The sequence below is a fragment of the Phodopus roborovskii genome, unplaced genomic scaffold, assembly GCF_943737965.1.
Source record: "Phodopus roborovskii unplaced genomic scaffold, PHOROB, whole genome shotgun sequence".
NCBI classification, from domain to species: Eukaryota; Metazoa; Chordata; class Mammalia; order Rodentia; family Cricetidae; genus Phodopus; species Phodopus roborovskii.
Window position 1 is genome coordinate 6,962,501 of NW_026126611.1, and position 15,326 is coordinate 6,977,826.

General features: G+C 47.5%; 1 protein-coding gene across 1 annotated transcript in view; it reads left to right on the top strand.

Moving 5' to 3' along the window:
* Serac1 (serine active site containing 1) overlaps window positions 1–9,759 on the top strand; it is a 44,568-nt gene extending 34,809 nt beyond the window's left edge. Inside the window, exons 12-17 of the mRNA XM_051206133.1 lie at window positions 1,995–2,136; window positions 3,045–3,139; window positions 4,018–4,115; window positions 5,050–5,232; window positions 6,959–7,102; window positions 8,359–9,759. Coding sequence (XP_051062090.1) covers window positions 1,995–2,136; window positions 3,045–3,139; window positions 4,018–4,115; window positions 5,050–5,232; window positions 6,959–7,102; window positions 8,359–8,495 — 799 coding nt within the window. The 3' untranslated portion in view covers window positions 8,496–9,759. The remainder of the gene's footprint in view (window positions 1–1,994; window positions 2,137–3,044; window positions 3,140–4,017; window positions 4,116–5,049; window positions 5,233–6,958; window positions 7,103–8,358) is intronic.
* The last annotated feature ends 5,567 nt before the right edge of the window (window positions 9,760–15,326 follow it).

The window sequence follows — 15,326 nt, forward strand, 5'->3', positions numbered from 1 at the left end:
CACTTTTCTCTGTGTCCTGCATACTGTCTCGAAGACTCTTCCATGAAGCAGGATCTCTGTAGCAATGTCCATCTTGAATCAGGAGTCACTTTCCTGTGGGTCCTGCATGTCCAGTTTATACATCACAAAGTCAAACAGTCCAGACAAGAGCAGTATCTTGTCCAAATGGCTAGTCTTGCCATATTGGAAGCAAACGTCATAATGCATTTCTTCGATGTCCATCTTCCTTTCTGGTGCAGGTGGTATTGCCAAGAGCAATTATGTCTCTCTGTCACAAAAACCCTAAACCACTTTAAATGCCATATTCTGTAGGTCTTTGAAAGGTTTGAAGAATTCCTATCCATCTCAAATACAGCTGTCTGTGGAAGGGAAGCAGCCACCCTTCCCCTGAGCTTGATGAGGAGTGGAGAGCTGCCCCCTCCACCCCCGGCATTGAAGTCAACTTGGGGGTGTACAATATTTCTTTGAACCAAACTCCAAGTCCCTCCTCACGGGAAATTGAAAATAGCAGCTGGTCCCTCCATTCATGCCTGCTCCTTCAGGGCCCCTCCCTCTGCCCCACACCTGTCGGATCCCTGCCCCCATCCTGCCTATCTGGGGGCCTGCCTTAACAACCCCCTTTCAAAGGGAGCTGCACTGCACCCTTCAGATGCGGCCAGCGCTTTGTGCTGAGGGAGTCAGATGAGCAATCACCCACTTGACAGGAAATCTGACACCCAGAGACCCAAGGCCACGGAAGGAGCTGTTCAGCGTCCTCACCCGCATCCCCGGTCCCCTTGCAGGAGATCCTTAAAAAAATCCTCTGCAAAAAGAAAAATGGATTTATTGGTTCATTCTAACTGGCAAATGAAATGTTAGGATGACCAGTGTCATCCCATAGCTCCTACCCCAAAATGAGGACGAGGGCTAATACGAGTTCTGTGTGAGTGACAAGGGCTCAGGCTTCAGGTTGTCAGGGATGACACGTTCCTAAGTCAACTTCTAACTATCACAAAACAAGACAGTCGCAAGTAAGTACGTTCACTGAATATTCCGGTGGGAGCATCAGGTAGGTGGGGAATAGAAAAGCAGGGAAAACTCCAACAGGTTCACCCACCCGTTACCTGGTGACATTTTATCTTTTTGTTAGTGGCAACATTAGGTCCTTTTTGGAGGCATTTGAATAAAACCAAATCATTAAGTTTTTTTTTCCTTACACTTTGGAAACAAAAAAAAAACCAAACCAACAACAACAAAAAACTCTGCCAGAGAGGCAGAAAAAGGAAAGCCAAAGATGGGCCCCCTAGTGGTGTAAGGGGGAGTTGAGTTTGGTTCCTGTTCAGTGTTTTTATACTTGAAAGACATGGTCAGTGAGGTCGATAGTTTTAAAGGTTGAGGGGTAACCAGGAGCTGTGTTTGAATTTTACTTACTTTTACCTCTGCATAGACTTTTAGTGTACACATGCACACCACCTCAGAATGCCAAATGGCTCCCATTTTTTTGAATTGATGTAATTGCTAAACGTTACGCCAGCTGGAGTACAAAGTGATAGTTTTATAGAAACATTTTCCCTTTCCTTGCATGTCTGCTTCCTGTTTTAGTCTTCCCCTCCTCCCTGAACATGGTACCTTCTATGCTAGCTGGTGGGACTTGATTTACACAGGCTTGCAGCAGAAGCTCACGTTTGTCCTGCCAGCTGTGAAGCTGAGGGGGTCAGGGTACCGGGACGCCACCCTCATGGCCGTCTTCCCGGCAGAGTCAGCGAGTTTCCTTCCAACCCTGGAATGGGTGCGCTGTCTTCGGTTTTCCATGAGGCCCCTGCACATGCTAGGGAGGTGCCCCTCACATTTCTTGTATGCAGTGACTTTGCCATGTTTTCATAGACTTACCTGGAGGGTTACCTCGCGGTGGCACGGCCCCGCAGTGGAGCGTGGAGTTGATTAGAGTCCCTACGGTTGGTCTCGCCCCAGTAGTAATACATTCATTCTGCTTCTCTTCACGACTCTTCCCCCAGTCAGCCCATTAAAGCCGATGTCCTTTTTATCCATGGCCTTATGGGGGCAGCATTTAAAACCTGGCGGCAGCACGACAGTGAGCGGGTTGTGATGGAAAATGACGTGGTGGATGAGAACAGGTACACTACATGCTGGCCCCAGGTAAGGAGCCGCAGCTGCGACTGTCACCCATCTCCCGGGCTCTAGCCCCCATGTGAAGGCATGTGCCGCTTCGATTTCTCTGGCCGCTCTTCTTTGCCGTGGAGACACCTGTAGGCCATTCCATCATCAGCTGGGCTTCGACCCTGCCTTGTGGGTACCTTCTGTGACTCTGGAATAAGCTCCATGAGTGATAAATTGGGATCGAGAGTGTAATCACTCACTTTGATTCATAATTTAAATGAGAATACAGCCATAATTTCCCTGTACTAGCCATGTTTATGACCTTAATACTATTAAATTATTACCTTAATAATTATAAAGGTAGAAAAGCTTGGATGATGTAGCTCTTTGATATTTTCTCCTCCAAAGAGCCACAACTCCAGAATGAATTCATGAGACGCAATTTGTTTGAAGTCTATACGGGTGTGTGTGTGTGTGTGTGTGTGTGTGAATTGTGTAAGGCTTTGCTCCCTCCCACTTAAGAACAGCATGCTTTTCTCTCCATTGCTGCTCTGAAGTCTGGAGATGCCAGCCTCCAGCTCCCAGTTGTCAGACCAGTGTATCCCAGCAGAAAATAACAGTCTCTTCTGAGATAATAGCTTTCTACTAAGTGATAAAAAGCCTCCAAAACAAGTCTTGATTTTTGGCAGTTGCAGACTAAAATTGACAATGTTCTCCTACCTTCATTTGCCTTTGTTACAAATATTGATTGCGTTTTGTGACCAGAGCTGTAGAAAGATAAAATGCTTATTTTGATCAGCCCCCACCTCCAGTATGTTCCAGCTCCTCTGTAGTGTCTATTACAGGAGGCCTTTGGTTACAAAGGGCGGTTCCTAGGGAGTGTCTTGGGAGGTGCATGTGTATGGGGAGGTGCATGCATATGCTCATGAGCCTTCTGTTTTACCTAGACATGGCTAGCAAAAGACTGCCCAGCGCTTCGCATTATATCCGTGGAGTATGACACCAGCCTCAGTGACTGGCGAGCAAGGTGCCCCATGGAAAGGTGACACTGGAGGATACATTGGATGGGAGGAAGGGAAGGACTCACGCCACAGCGGATCTTCTGCCACGGGGGGCGGGGGGCTTTTTATAGTTTTTAACTCACAGGCAGGGTTTATTTCTCGAGTGTTGTGGATCGAGCTTCAATCCGCCACTATTGTCTTCCTTCTAGAAGGCTCTAGCTTATAGTAAGAAATTAGTAGTAGACACTTAGCTACCCATGACTTGAGCTCCTGATACGGCTCTGTAATAAGAAAGGAGCATGGATCCACTTCTCCTGCAAGGAAAACTGGTAGGGCTGTGTATTTACAGTCCTCCTGGCTGGGCCGAGGGCGGCACAGGGGAAGATGCTGTTTTCAGGCCTGTCCCTTTTATGTCCTAAGCGGCAGTGCCTGCCAGTGTCTCACAGGGCTGGTCTAGATAGTGACACAGCATAGTGCTGATGAGCACATCCCACGCGGGTGCCCCAGAAGGGCGCCCCCAGAGCGGCACTGGGAAACCTTTTGGTGTGAACTCTGATAATCATTTCCTAATATTTAAACTCCAGTCAAGTCTCTGGGATGTTTTTACTGTCAAGATGAAAAGGGATACCCCCCCCCCTACACACACACACACCCCTACCTAAGTGCTCAGGGCAACTTCTTCACCCTGTAAAAATTGCCAGATCCATGTGATACTCAAATAATGTGCACTTACTATGAGTGGCCTGTTATGGGTTTAGATAGTCTGCAGCTGTGTGAGTGTTAGTAAGTTTCAGATAGAGAATGACATTGGCAGAGCCAGTAGCGTGGAACAAGCAAACGTTCTTGTCTTCTGAACTGAGGTAGCAAGAGTTGGGGGATGGGTGCCTCCCGTCATGCTTGCTGTTTTCGTTTTGTTCAGAAAGTCCATTGCATTCAGAAGCAACGAACTTCTCAGCAAGCTCAGAGCTGCTGGTGTTGGGGATAGGCCAGTGATTTGGATATCACATAGCATGGGAGGTAAGGATGGTTTCATCTTCCTAGAGTGACCATCATGAGGTGGTTGTCAAGGTTACGGCCAACTGAAAGCTCTGCATCTGTCTGTCTGTCTTAACTAGTCTCCCCACCCCAAGTTAATGTTTTAGCTACTCTCCTTCCATGCTCTTTTTCTAGAAGGGGACATTAGTAAACTGTGGGAGGGCATGGATTGATAACTTGGCGTTTCCATGTGGTCATTAGGAGTCAGCCTCACACTGTGGGCTGTTGACCAGTTAGACTCAGTTAAGCCAGCGTTCCCAGAGGCTTCCCTTTCTTTCCGTGCATGCCTCTCCCACACTGCTGCCTCTGCTGTGGCATGTGTGTGTCCTGTGCAGGCCCCTGTGCTGCTGGGGGGGTGAGCTCATGGTTTTGCTGTGGCTGGCTGCTGTGCTGGGGGGGGGTCTGCCCTCACTTCTTCATTCCCTACTTCCCCTGCCCTCCCCCAAACCAGCTCCGCTTCCTCCACATGCCTAGCGCCAGGGTAGTGTGTCTGAGAAGTGTGACCTAGGCTGAGCCTCAGAAGTCCAGTCACCGGTGTGCCGGTGTCTGTGCATCCCCTCTTAGGGAACCTGGGTAGGTGCTCGTGGGTGTCTTTCTCACAACAGCTCATTTTCCCTGGCGGGGCCTGTAACTTGGTGCTTCAGTACCCTCGCAGGTGCGGGCTTCAGCAGCCTGCTGAGGCAGGGCCTGACTTTCCTCACAGGGTTAGTGGGATCTGAGAGAAGGGTCTGCAGCACAAAGCAGTCTGCGGACTGTTTGTAGACTCATGTTCATAATTCAGGATTAGGGAAGTGTCGTCATATTCAAGGGTTCTTATGCAAGGAGGGAAGTTATTGAAATTTGAGACATCTGTCTTGTTGGCTTGTGTTGTAACCGAGGGAAGGAAACCACTCACTCACTCCTTCTCCGTGGCTAGGTCTTCTTGTCAAAAAGATGCTGTTGGAGGCCTCCAGGAAGCCAGAACTGAGCGCCATTATAAACAACACCAGAGGAATGATTTTTTACAGCGTTCCGCACCACGGATCTCGTTTGGCTGAATATTCAGTTAACATTCGGTATCTTCTCTTTCCTTCTTTGGAAGTCAAAGAACTCAGCAAGGGTGAGTCTCTCTGCTGGGAGGGGATTGAGGCTGTAGAACATTAAGCATATGGAAAAGAGGGAGAAAATGATCAGTTTCTTCCTTAACGTCCATCTGGTTTTTGATACCTCTATTTTTTGTTTTCAAACAGACCAACTAGTATACTGTCTTTTCCATGAATTTGAAAAACCATCAGCTGCCAAAATATACATACACTTTTGAGGCAGCCTCTTCTAAAGCAGTGCTTTGGTTTTTCTTTCTCATTCTAAAATTTTGAGTTTCAAGTTCTGATTGGTTTTTAAAAATAGTTTTCCTTTTAAATTGTGTGTATGTCTGTGTGTCCACATAGACATACGTGCAAGTGCCTTGAGAAGCCAGAGGCTGGGTCCCCTGGAGCTGGGGTTACAGGATGGGCTCTGGGAACCAAATTCGGGTCCTCCATAGGGACAGCATGTGTTACCACCTCCTGACCCATCTTTCCAGCCATGGGTAATCTTTACTCTCTTCTAAGTTTCCTTAGGCTCAACATTTGTTAAATTCCTTTGTAGCTATTTCTTCGACTCCATTTCTGGAGGATTCTTGCTTTCCGTCATGGTGTTATGCAGCCTTTAGTAGTGCGTCCTTTGTGGCTGCCTATGCATTTAGGGTGGTATTCATCCCTTCCAGTTTCATGAAGGCCCTAAGGAGTGAGCCGAGGTAACGCTGGAGTCTACTAAACATAGACTTGAGGGTGGACACCCAAAAGAGATCTTTCCTAGATCCCACAGGATGACTAGAAGTCGTGGTAAGCAGCTGTGCAGAGCTGTAGGCCCGATGGCCCTCTCTAGGGCTCACGTGCTCCCTTCCTCTGTGGCCAGGCGCTCACGGGTTGCCTCTGCAGCCATCTGGGCTCTGGTCTTCAGCTTTTGTGTTCTTACGGCCCAGCCTTATTTTTTTCTTTGTTTGGTGACTTTTGTTTATTCGTGTCTTCTTGTACTGTGACTCCATGAACTTATCATTCCAGATACTCTAGTGCTCTGTACGGTTCCTGTGTTCACAGAGGCAGATTAGTCAAACTTCTGACGTCTGTGCATTTCTGTGTGTTTAGGTCATTGCCAGTTGTCATCACCCTTATTTTTTTGAGACAGGGTCTCTTACTGGCCAGCAGACCTCACCGAGCCTCCGGTAGTTCCCCAGCCCTGCTGAGCTAGGATTACAGTTGTGTAGCCACACCTGGCTTTCCATACAGGTTCTAGGGATTCAAACAAGTCCTGGTGTGTGTCAGAGTTCTCTAGAGGATCAGAACTGATGGATTAGAATAGCTAACAGGCTACCTGGTCCAACAATGGCTGACTCCTAATGGACAGTCCGAGACCTCAGTTGTTGAGTCCACGAGGCTGGATGTCTCAGCTGGTCTTGTATGTGGGAACCTTGAAGCAATGCTAATAGAGCGCAGCGAGGGCCAAAGCTGCTTCCTCCGTGTCCTTCAGGCTGCCTCTGGGGGTTTTGCCCCGATTAAAGACAGCACCTCACGTGATCTGTGTCTAAGGGGGCTCTTCCTAGCTTAAATGGTCCAGTTAACTATCAATCTCCACAGAGGTTGGGGTTTTAGTTAATTCCAGGTGTAATCAAGTTGACCACCAAGAGCAGCCACTGCCTCAGGCTTGTGTGGCAAACGCTTTACCTGGAGTCCGCTGTGTTAAAGACGAATGAATGTGCCCGGCACTTCGTGATGGGGACCGTCTCCATCTTCCTCTGCGCTTTACAGATTCTCCTGCACTCAAGACACTGCAGGATGACTTTGTGGAGTTTGCGAAAGACAAGAACTTCCAGGTGCTGAACTTTGTGGAAACACAACCAACCTTTATCGGCAGCATGATCAAGCTACATATAGTGCCCGTGGAGTCAGCAGGTACTCTCTCTTGAGACATGTGGTCGTCAGGCCTAGCTGATGGGACCCGCACTTAGTAGACGTCAGTTTTTACACCCAGTGTCTTGGAAAAGGAGAAAGTTAAATAACAATCCAGAATCCAAATACTTTTCAGCAACGATGCAAATTGTGCTACAAGCACACATAACAGCCAGTTGCAGCTCTAAGGCGTAGGCGCCAACAGCGGCACCAGCATTAAAGAGACTACCACGTCCTTCTGTAAGCTAGACTCAAAGAGGGACGTGTTCCGTGAATTGATAGCTGCAGAGAAACCTTAAAGAACCCTGCAGTAAATGTAAACGCTTTAGTCAGATTTGGTAAGTGGAAGATGCACGGGAATATTCAAGCAGGAAATAATTTAAAAGAAAACACCAGTGTTAACCTACGGGTAAGGGGTGTTGGGAATGGCCCACGCCTGCTGCTATAGCGTAGACTCTACTTCGAGGCTCTCCTCAGAGCCTGCCGACGAGACACTGTAGTCACCCAAACATCCCACTGTCTGAAGTGGCTCCCTTGACCATGTCTCCTCAGCTTGAGTATCATCTCTTGCAACTCCTTCCTGAGGCTGGCTTAGGTTCTATCCTGGTAGCCCTTAGCGGCCAGGGACAGCGCTAATGAGCTGCCTCTCTGTCTCAATATACACCACACAAAATCGAAGGTTCCCCACAGATCCTACAGAAACTGTAGAGCGGGTTCCCAGGTCGTAGGCTGAGGTATTGCAATGCTGCTACTTGAGAATTTGCAAGCATGGCTGACAGATGTCCAAAACAACCTCAGACTTCAAGCCGCAGCCGAGCCCTCTCCCGAGTAGCTGCCCACAGCACCATGGCGCTGTCCCCGTCATCCCGACTGTCCCCGTGTTACATCCCCTCCACTCGGTGGTGGCTCAGTGATATCTCTCGTTACCTGCATCCAGGTGAACTTGTCAGACCAAAGTAGCAGATGCCCTTTCCAGTCCCTCAGTCAAATCTTGTTCCCTACTCTCCCCCCTGAACACCCCCCCCACACACACAATCTGGGAAGGACACTGGGGATTTGGGTCCAGCATGGGTTCCACGTGTGGCATTTCCCATTCTTAGAAGAGCCGGTGCTCAGGCTGTACTCAACACACACGGGAACTGGAAAAGTACAGGCTGACTTACACTTCCTGGGCACCCATTTTCACACGCGAGTCCAGGCTCCGCCCGCTCAGGCCAGCTTGGCTGCCCTTTGCTCTGCTGACACTTTTTCTTCTTCAGATTTAGGCATCGGGGATCTCATTCCCGTGGATGTCAACCACCTGGACATTTGCAAGCCCAAGACAAAGGATGCTTTTTTGTATCAGCGAACACTACAGTTCATCTGTGAAACTTTAGCTAGAGACCTTAAAAACTGACAGTCGTCGTCTTCCATCCTTTGTGTGAATTCAGTATAAGAAACGTGGCATTCTCCTCTTGTTAAGCTCTGTGCAGTCACGGTGGCAGCCTGGCCTGCAGGTGTGGTGCAGAACGCAGCTCTTCACGCAACACTGGGAAGTCTCACATAGACCTGGACGCCACAGGGGAAGCGTTAAATTGAGTTCCTCTGCTTTAAAAGAAACTCCATTGTGGGGCTTGGGACCTAGGGACAGCTGCTCTGGCCAGAGTGCCTGTCCCCCTGAATGAGAACTGTCCCAGCTTGTCCAAGAGCCCTAACAGGCAGGTCAGCATACCATGAAATTGCCATTTGGAGATACCAGAGTAGAACTTACAGACGAAAGCCATGCTTGTTGTGGGTGCCATGTGCTGTGATGTTTTAGTGCCAGTTTTTAATTAACATGCCAGTTACATCTGGCACTTTCTTACAGGCCCAGCTGTATGCATGGGTCAGTCTTGTATAACTTGTTTTTTTCATATTGCTGAGAAGAATCTATTTTTTTCTAAATGTGGGACATTTTCACTTTATGCAGTAATGTGCTCTGGGTCCGGATAAAGTAAGGATCAGCATATGAAAAACACCAAAGCTGTCAGATACACTAACTGCATGGGAGCAAGCGCTCGGATCCTCTGCCTGCATAATGCGTAGCTTTCCTGTGTTCCCTTTAGAGGGACTTCCGGCACGGGGAGTAGGAAGTGGCGCTGATGGACTCCGCTCTTTAGAGGGACTTCCTGCATGGGGAGTAGGAAGTCGCGCTGATGGACTCTGTTCCCGTGCTAGCATTACTGACATGAATTTTTTTTTCTTTTGTGGTACTAAGGGAACAGACCCAGGCCCTTGTGCACACTAGCCAAGTACTCTGCCACTAAGCTACATCCCAGCCCCCACTTTTTACCTTAAAGCATACATCTTACTGATTTTTAGTGTATTCGGAGATACCAGCTATCACCACAGTCCGTTTCAGACCATTTTATCATCCTCGAAGCTCTGAGCAGTCCGTTCCCCCTCCTCTGTTACATTCCCGCAGGTATGTGGCTGATGTTCAGAAAAATGGTTCCATCCCACCTTGGTCCTTTCCTGTCTCTCTGCCCCCCCCCCCCCATATGAGGTGAGCAGTTTTACTGATCCTTACCATTCTGCCATGATTCCTCCTCGAACTCTGCTGCCTAAGAATCTGTCGTCACAGTGAAGGTGAATACAGTTCTGCTTTAAAACTGAAGTCTAGAAAGAGCTCTTGGGTGTGTTATTAAATTGCAGTTGCTGTTTTTCCGACAACAGCATTTTTGCTCTGTTTACACAATGGAAAGGGCATTAATCGCCAAGGTGTAGACGAGGGTTATCACACACAAGGACCAAGGGGAAAGAAATGACGGGCTTCACCATGCTAGAGCTGCAAGGCAGGTGCGGGCAGCATTGGCAGAGGCCCACGCGCCTTTAGTGATGAATGAAGGCAAGCAGAGGGGAAGAATGCAAATACTGGGCTTTAAAATGCAAATAGCAACCCCTAAAAAAGAAGTAACCCTCCTTCCTCATGTTAAAACAGTAATAAGGAAGGGAGGAATTATAGCCTCAGCCAATTGGCCCTTGAAATGGATTATCAGTGTAATGAACGGATATGGTCTAGCTGCAGGAACTCAAGTGTTGACGAGGTCTAGCTTCAGCTTCAGCTTGAGCTTACATAGATTAGTATGTGCAGTATAATGGCGTGGAACATAATCTGGTATAGCATACATGCACATAGATTTCTAGAATAATGTTAGTAATTTATGCATACATTTGGGGTAAACCAACCTACAATTAAAAATATGGTAGTGAAATCATTAAAAATATATTCTGGGCTGCACATGACAGCGCAGACCATTAATAACGGGACTTGGGAAGCAGGGAGATCTGTGAGTTCAAAGCCAACCTGATCTACATAGCCAGGTCTGGGCCTGCCAGGGCTATGTAGTGAGATTTTGTCTCAAAACAAAATCCTGCACAGGGCCACAAACCGTGCACCATGGGGGAGGCTGAGGTGGGCCAGTCTGCGCTACAGAGTGAGACCTTGTCTAGAAAAACAAAACCAAATGCCCAATAATCTCCAATAATGTGTCAAAAAAAATTACAATTGAGCAGTTAACAGCAAGCAATTCAAAGGGTGAAACTAGGCTTTGTAGGTTTCTAAGTTTAAATACCTTGCTATAGATGAGAAACTGAAGTAATGCAAACATAGTGCTCCTTTAAAAGTAGAAAAAATTCAATGCAGAAAAAGCAGTTGGGAGGAACTGTAAAAGACACAGCTGATAAAGAACTTAACCTAAAACACACACCTTTTAAACCTCAACAGTAAGGCAATGGAGCCTAACTAAAACCACGGCCAGGGGCTCAGACATGTCGCCAAAGACACACACAAGGTGTATGAAGGTGTTCATCAGTCAAAACAGCAGACGGTGCCAAGTGTGGACAGGGATGCGGGGCCAGGAGACCCTGATCTGTCACAAACAGGAATGCAAAAACAACACAGCGTCTTTGGTAAAAACCATTTGGCAATTTCCTAGAAAACAATTCTTAGCTTTAGTATGTCATCAGGTGAGCAGAAAATTATGGCCACACAAAACTCCGTACCTTGATATTTATAGCAGTCTCATCCACAACTGACAAAGCTTCCAGTTGGTGGCAATCTTCAGTTGGCGACTGGTGCATCCTGACAGTAGAAAACTCAGTACTGAGAAGAAACGTGCAGAAAGGGTCCTTCTATTCCTGTCACTGGGTTTTAAAAGTCAGTGTGAAACCACCACATACTACACATGACTGCAAATCTGACATTCTACACAGGGCAACGAGAGTTGGGGTTGGGAGATGCATAGGAGCAAGGCTCAAGCACTGCAGGGCAGCGAAAGCTGCAGTAACAACGCAATGGTAGGCCATCACACCTTAGACTGCTCAGCGCAGAGACTGACGCCTGATGGGACGCCAGGGCCATCAGAGGTAATGACACCAGGCACAGGCTTATCAGTGCAGCCGTCCTGGTGCAGGCTAGCAGTGCGGAGTGCAGCCTAGCAACGGGGAAGGTGGTGTGCTTGCGGGAGCCCTGCATTGCTTCTCACTGGCTCTCCACTAACCCTCTGTTGGCATCGGTCCTTGCTCTCACCATGCCGCTGAGGCCAGCACAGGCAGTAGTTTGCATTGTAGTGAGGTTGAGTCCAGCTCCCACCACTTTGGAACAAAGAAGCTGCAGTCTGCTTGTCTCTTCCTTGGCCATGTCCGAGTCCACAGACAAAGCGAGTTCTTGATTTACCACTTTGAGTTGACATGATATTAGTCCCTATATTTAAGACCAGTATTCCTGAGAAGCATATTAGTCACTATATATATTTTGTGACCAACTGGCTTAGAAGACAACATGGGCAGAATTTCGTTTTGTTTTTTTGAGATGAAGTTTCTCTGTAACAGTCCAGGCTGTCCTGGAACTCAGAGGTCCGCCTGCCGTCTCCCTCCCAAGTACTGGGATTAAAGGCATGCGCCACCACAGACATTTGGGCAGAATTTAAAGACTACAGACTCCCATCTGTTTCCATGAAGAAATATGCACAGTTCATATGTTCCTTACTCTGCCTTGAGCCTAACTCCATGTACATGGTCCCTGAGAGCAGGTTTCACACCATGCATTCTAGGCTTTTTTCTTTACATTTAGTTACTCCGTGTGTGCGCGCATGATCAGAGAACAACTTTAGAGTTATTGCCTCTTTCCACTTGTGAGTCTAGGACATCAAACTCAGGATTTAAGGCTTGGCGGCAAGTGCCTCTGGCTCCTGAGACACTTCTTGTGCTCTGAAGCCATAAATTCTCAACCTTACTATTCTCCTGTTTTATTTCTAATGTGTTAATTATTGAAAAGCAAAATAAAACATCACACAATAAGAACTAGCCAGTGCAGTTGGGCATGGTGACACACCTTTTATCCCTGCACTTGGGAGGCAGAGGTAGTTAGGTCTCAGTTTGAGGCCATCCTGGTCTACAGAGCAAGTTCCAGGACAGCCTGGGCTACACAGAGGAACCCTGTTGGGGAAAAAAAGCAAAACAAACAGAAGAACTAGCAATTGCATCTGATGTAGAGGAAGGCTGGTCACAGTCCATGGTTCTCTTCGTATCTGAAAGGAACTCTAATTTTAAAAAGATAGATGATTAGTAACACATCCAACATTACGGCAGATTACCAATTCAGCACACTCTGCAGACTCTGGGTATTCCTTTCTGTTTCCCTTCCCAATGAAACGGCCATTCTAAAGCCAGTGCTTCAGCCTTCAGCACACGGCTTCCCTTATACATGCGTCTCAAACTTCAGCAGCTCTACACCTTTGCAGAAATGTCTCGAGGTTTTCTAATTTCAGACACATCCCCCCCCCCCAAATGTGTAGGAAGTCTAAGAAGAGGCTCTACTAGGGCCAGAAAGACAATGTGAACTTTGTCAGTATCATACCCGAAATGCTGCGGTGAACTGCGCCATGTTTCAAAGCAATGGCTATGTGCAGTCTCATTAACTAAGGCACACCACAACCAAAACTAAACCCAACACAGAATGAAGTTTTCTGGGTGGTGTTTGTTTGCTCACCGTTTAAGTTATGCAACCTCTGCTACTGGCTTAAGACGTCTCCCAATTAGTAATCCACACTTTTTTTTTTTTTTTAAGCCATTGCAAACGTTCCTTTCCCCCTACTACTTGAGACAGGATTTCAACTGTGTAGCTCTGGCTGTCCTGGAACAAACTACACGTAGACCAGCTTTGCCTTGAACTCAGAGATCTGCCTGCCTCTGCCTTTCCAGTGCTGGGATTAGGGGAGTATGCTGCCACTGCCTGGATTCTTCAAATGTTAATGCTGTACTTTTCCTTTTTGGATTCTTCGCTTTCAGACTTTCAGGAGTGGCTGCTTCTCCCATGAGCACTTGCCTTGTAGGCTCCCGGCTTCTGCACCAGACCTTTGCTATGTAGGACGAAGAAGCAAACTACTGGAGTTCTTCCCTCGCCACAAGCCACTTTGTGGAGCTGAGCTCCTTGCTGCCTTTCTGACTGGGAGACACATTTATTTGCCATCAAATTCACCTCTGTGTTGGGAAAAGAAGGAAGAGGGCATCTGAGTTAAGCAAGCAAACCAAAAGATTCTCCCACCATGGCTACACTTGTAGGGAGGGATGCCGTGGCCAATCCAGGCTGCCCATGTCACTGCCGGCTCCGATGCTTTCTAGGTTTTTATTTGTAGAACACACTTGAGTTGAACCACCCAGTCCTTCATGAAGCGCTTGCACATCACAGAAAGCATGCTCTGATCATCTCCACATCTTTTTTTTCCCCTTTATTTTTGTTTATTGATGTTATTCCTGCACGTATGTCTAAGAATACAGTGCTCTTAGAGGCCAGAAAAGAACACTGGATCATGTGGGATTGGAGTTACAGATGATTGTGAGCCACTATGTTGGTGCCAGGATTCAAACCCAGGTCCTCTGGGAGAGCAGCAGGTGCTCTTAACCGCTGAGCCATCTTTCCTGGCCCCCACACCATCTTTTATAACCGCCAAGTATGCATATTATCTACTTAATACCTCCTTTTTCCTTCATCTGTTTTCAGATGAATATAGACACTTGCAGTTTTGTTCTTGAATTCCAGGTTTAAATAATTTACAAAACAATTTCGGAGATCCCAGCAGTCTGGTGGGTAAAAAGAGTGAATGGCATGCCTCAAGTGAAATGGTCATGACTATCCCAACCATTAGCATCCACCGAAGGACAACACTGGGCTTTGCTGTATGGCTCTATGATGTGAAAGACTCATAACTATGGAAGTTGGCATCATAAGATTTGCTTATGAGTTGCTTTCTTTCTGGAAAAGGATCTTGCTCTGTTGCCCAGGTTGGTCTTGACCTTGTGACCTTCCTATCTCTCAGCCTTCTTCAGCTAATGAACTTTTTAACAGACAAAAATATGATACCTGCTTCTAGCAGATTCTAGGCCTCACAGTATTTTTAAAATATAAAGCAGCATCATGGTGTCTTCGTCAGTTCTTGCAGAGAAGTATTAGAAAAGCATGAAAATGGGGGGGGGAGGCAACCAACAGACCCAACAGACATGCAGATACCAAGCCCACACTCCATGTCCCAGAGGGGCGTCCTTACAGACTCGTAGTACACACCTTCCTGAGGACGACACATCCCACACCAATGAAAATCAGTCATTGCGGCCCAGTATGAGTTTTCGCTTTTTGTGCCTTTATGGGACATGGACAGTATAGAGGAGGTTTCATCCAGGGAGTGAATATAAATTGCTTTAAGCAGCATACCACAGCTCAAGACCATGGCCTATACAGGGCATGCAGGAGGCAGCTGGTCCACACCTGGGGTGGAGTGTAAGCTCATGGTGCACACGTCACATCCAAAATGGCATTGCCGCCAGCTCCCACAGGACTCATACATAATCACAGTGAATACCCACGGGTGCCTGTGGGAGATCTGTTCCAGGACACCCTGAGGTACCCAAATCCTTAGATGCCCAAGTGACAGTGTTTGTATAGTTCCTACGCATCTTCTCCTATGTGTACAGTTGTGACCGGGTGACTCACCTATCACACTGTAGTGTTTAGGGACTAACAACACGCATGCCCAGCACAGATGAGCTCCTCCTGCTGAGCCTCAGGAGCAGCTCCTGCCGCTGTGAAGGGCAACTCCGTAACACGGGGCTCACGAGAATGCGAGGTCCGGGCATGCTGCTGAGCTTTCTGCTGTTTGCAACCTGACCTCTTTTCTTCCTTAACCTGGTTTAAAGCGGGCCAGAACAGCTC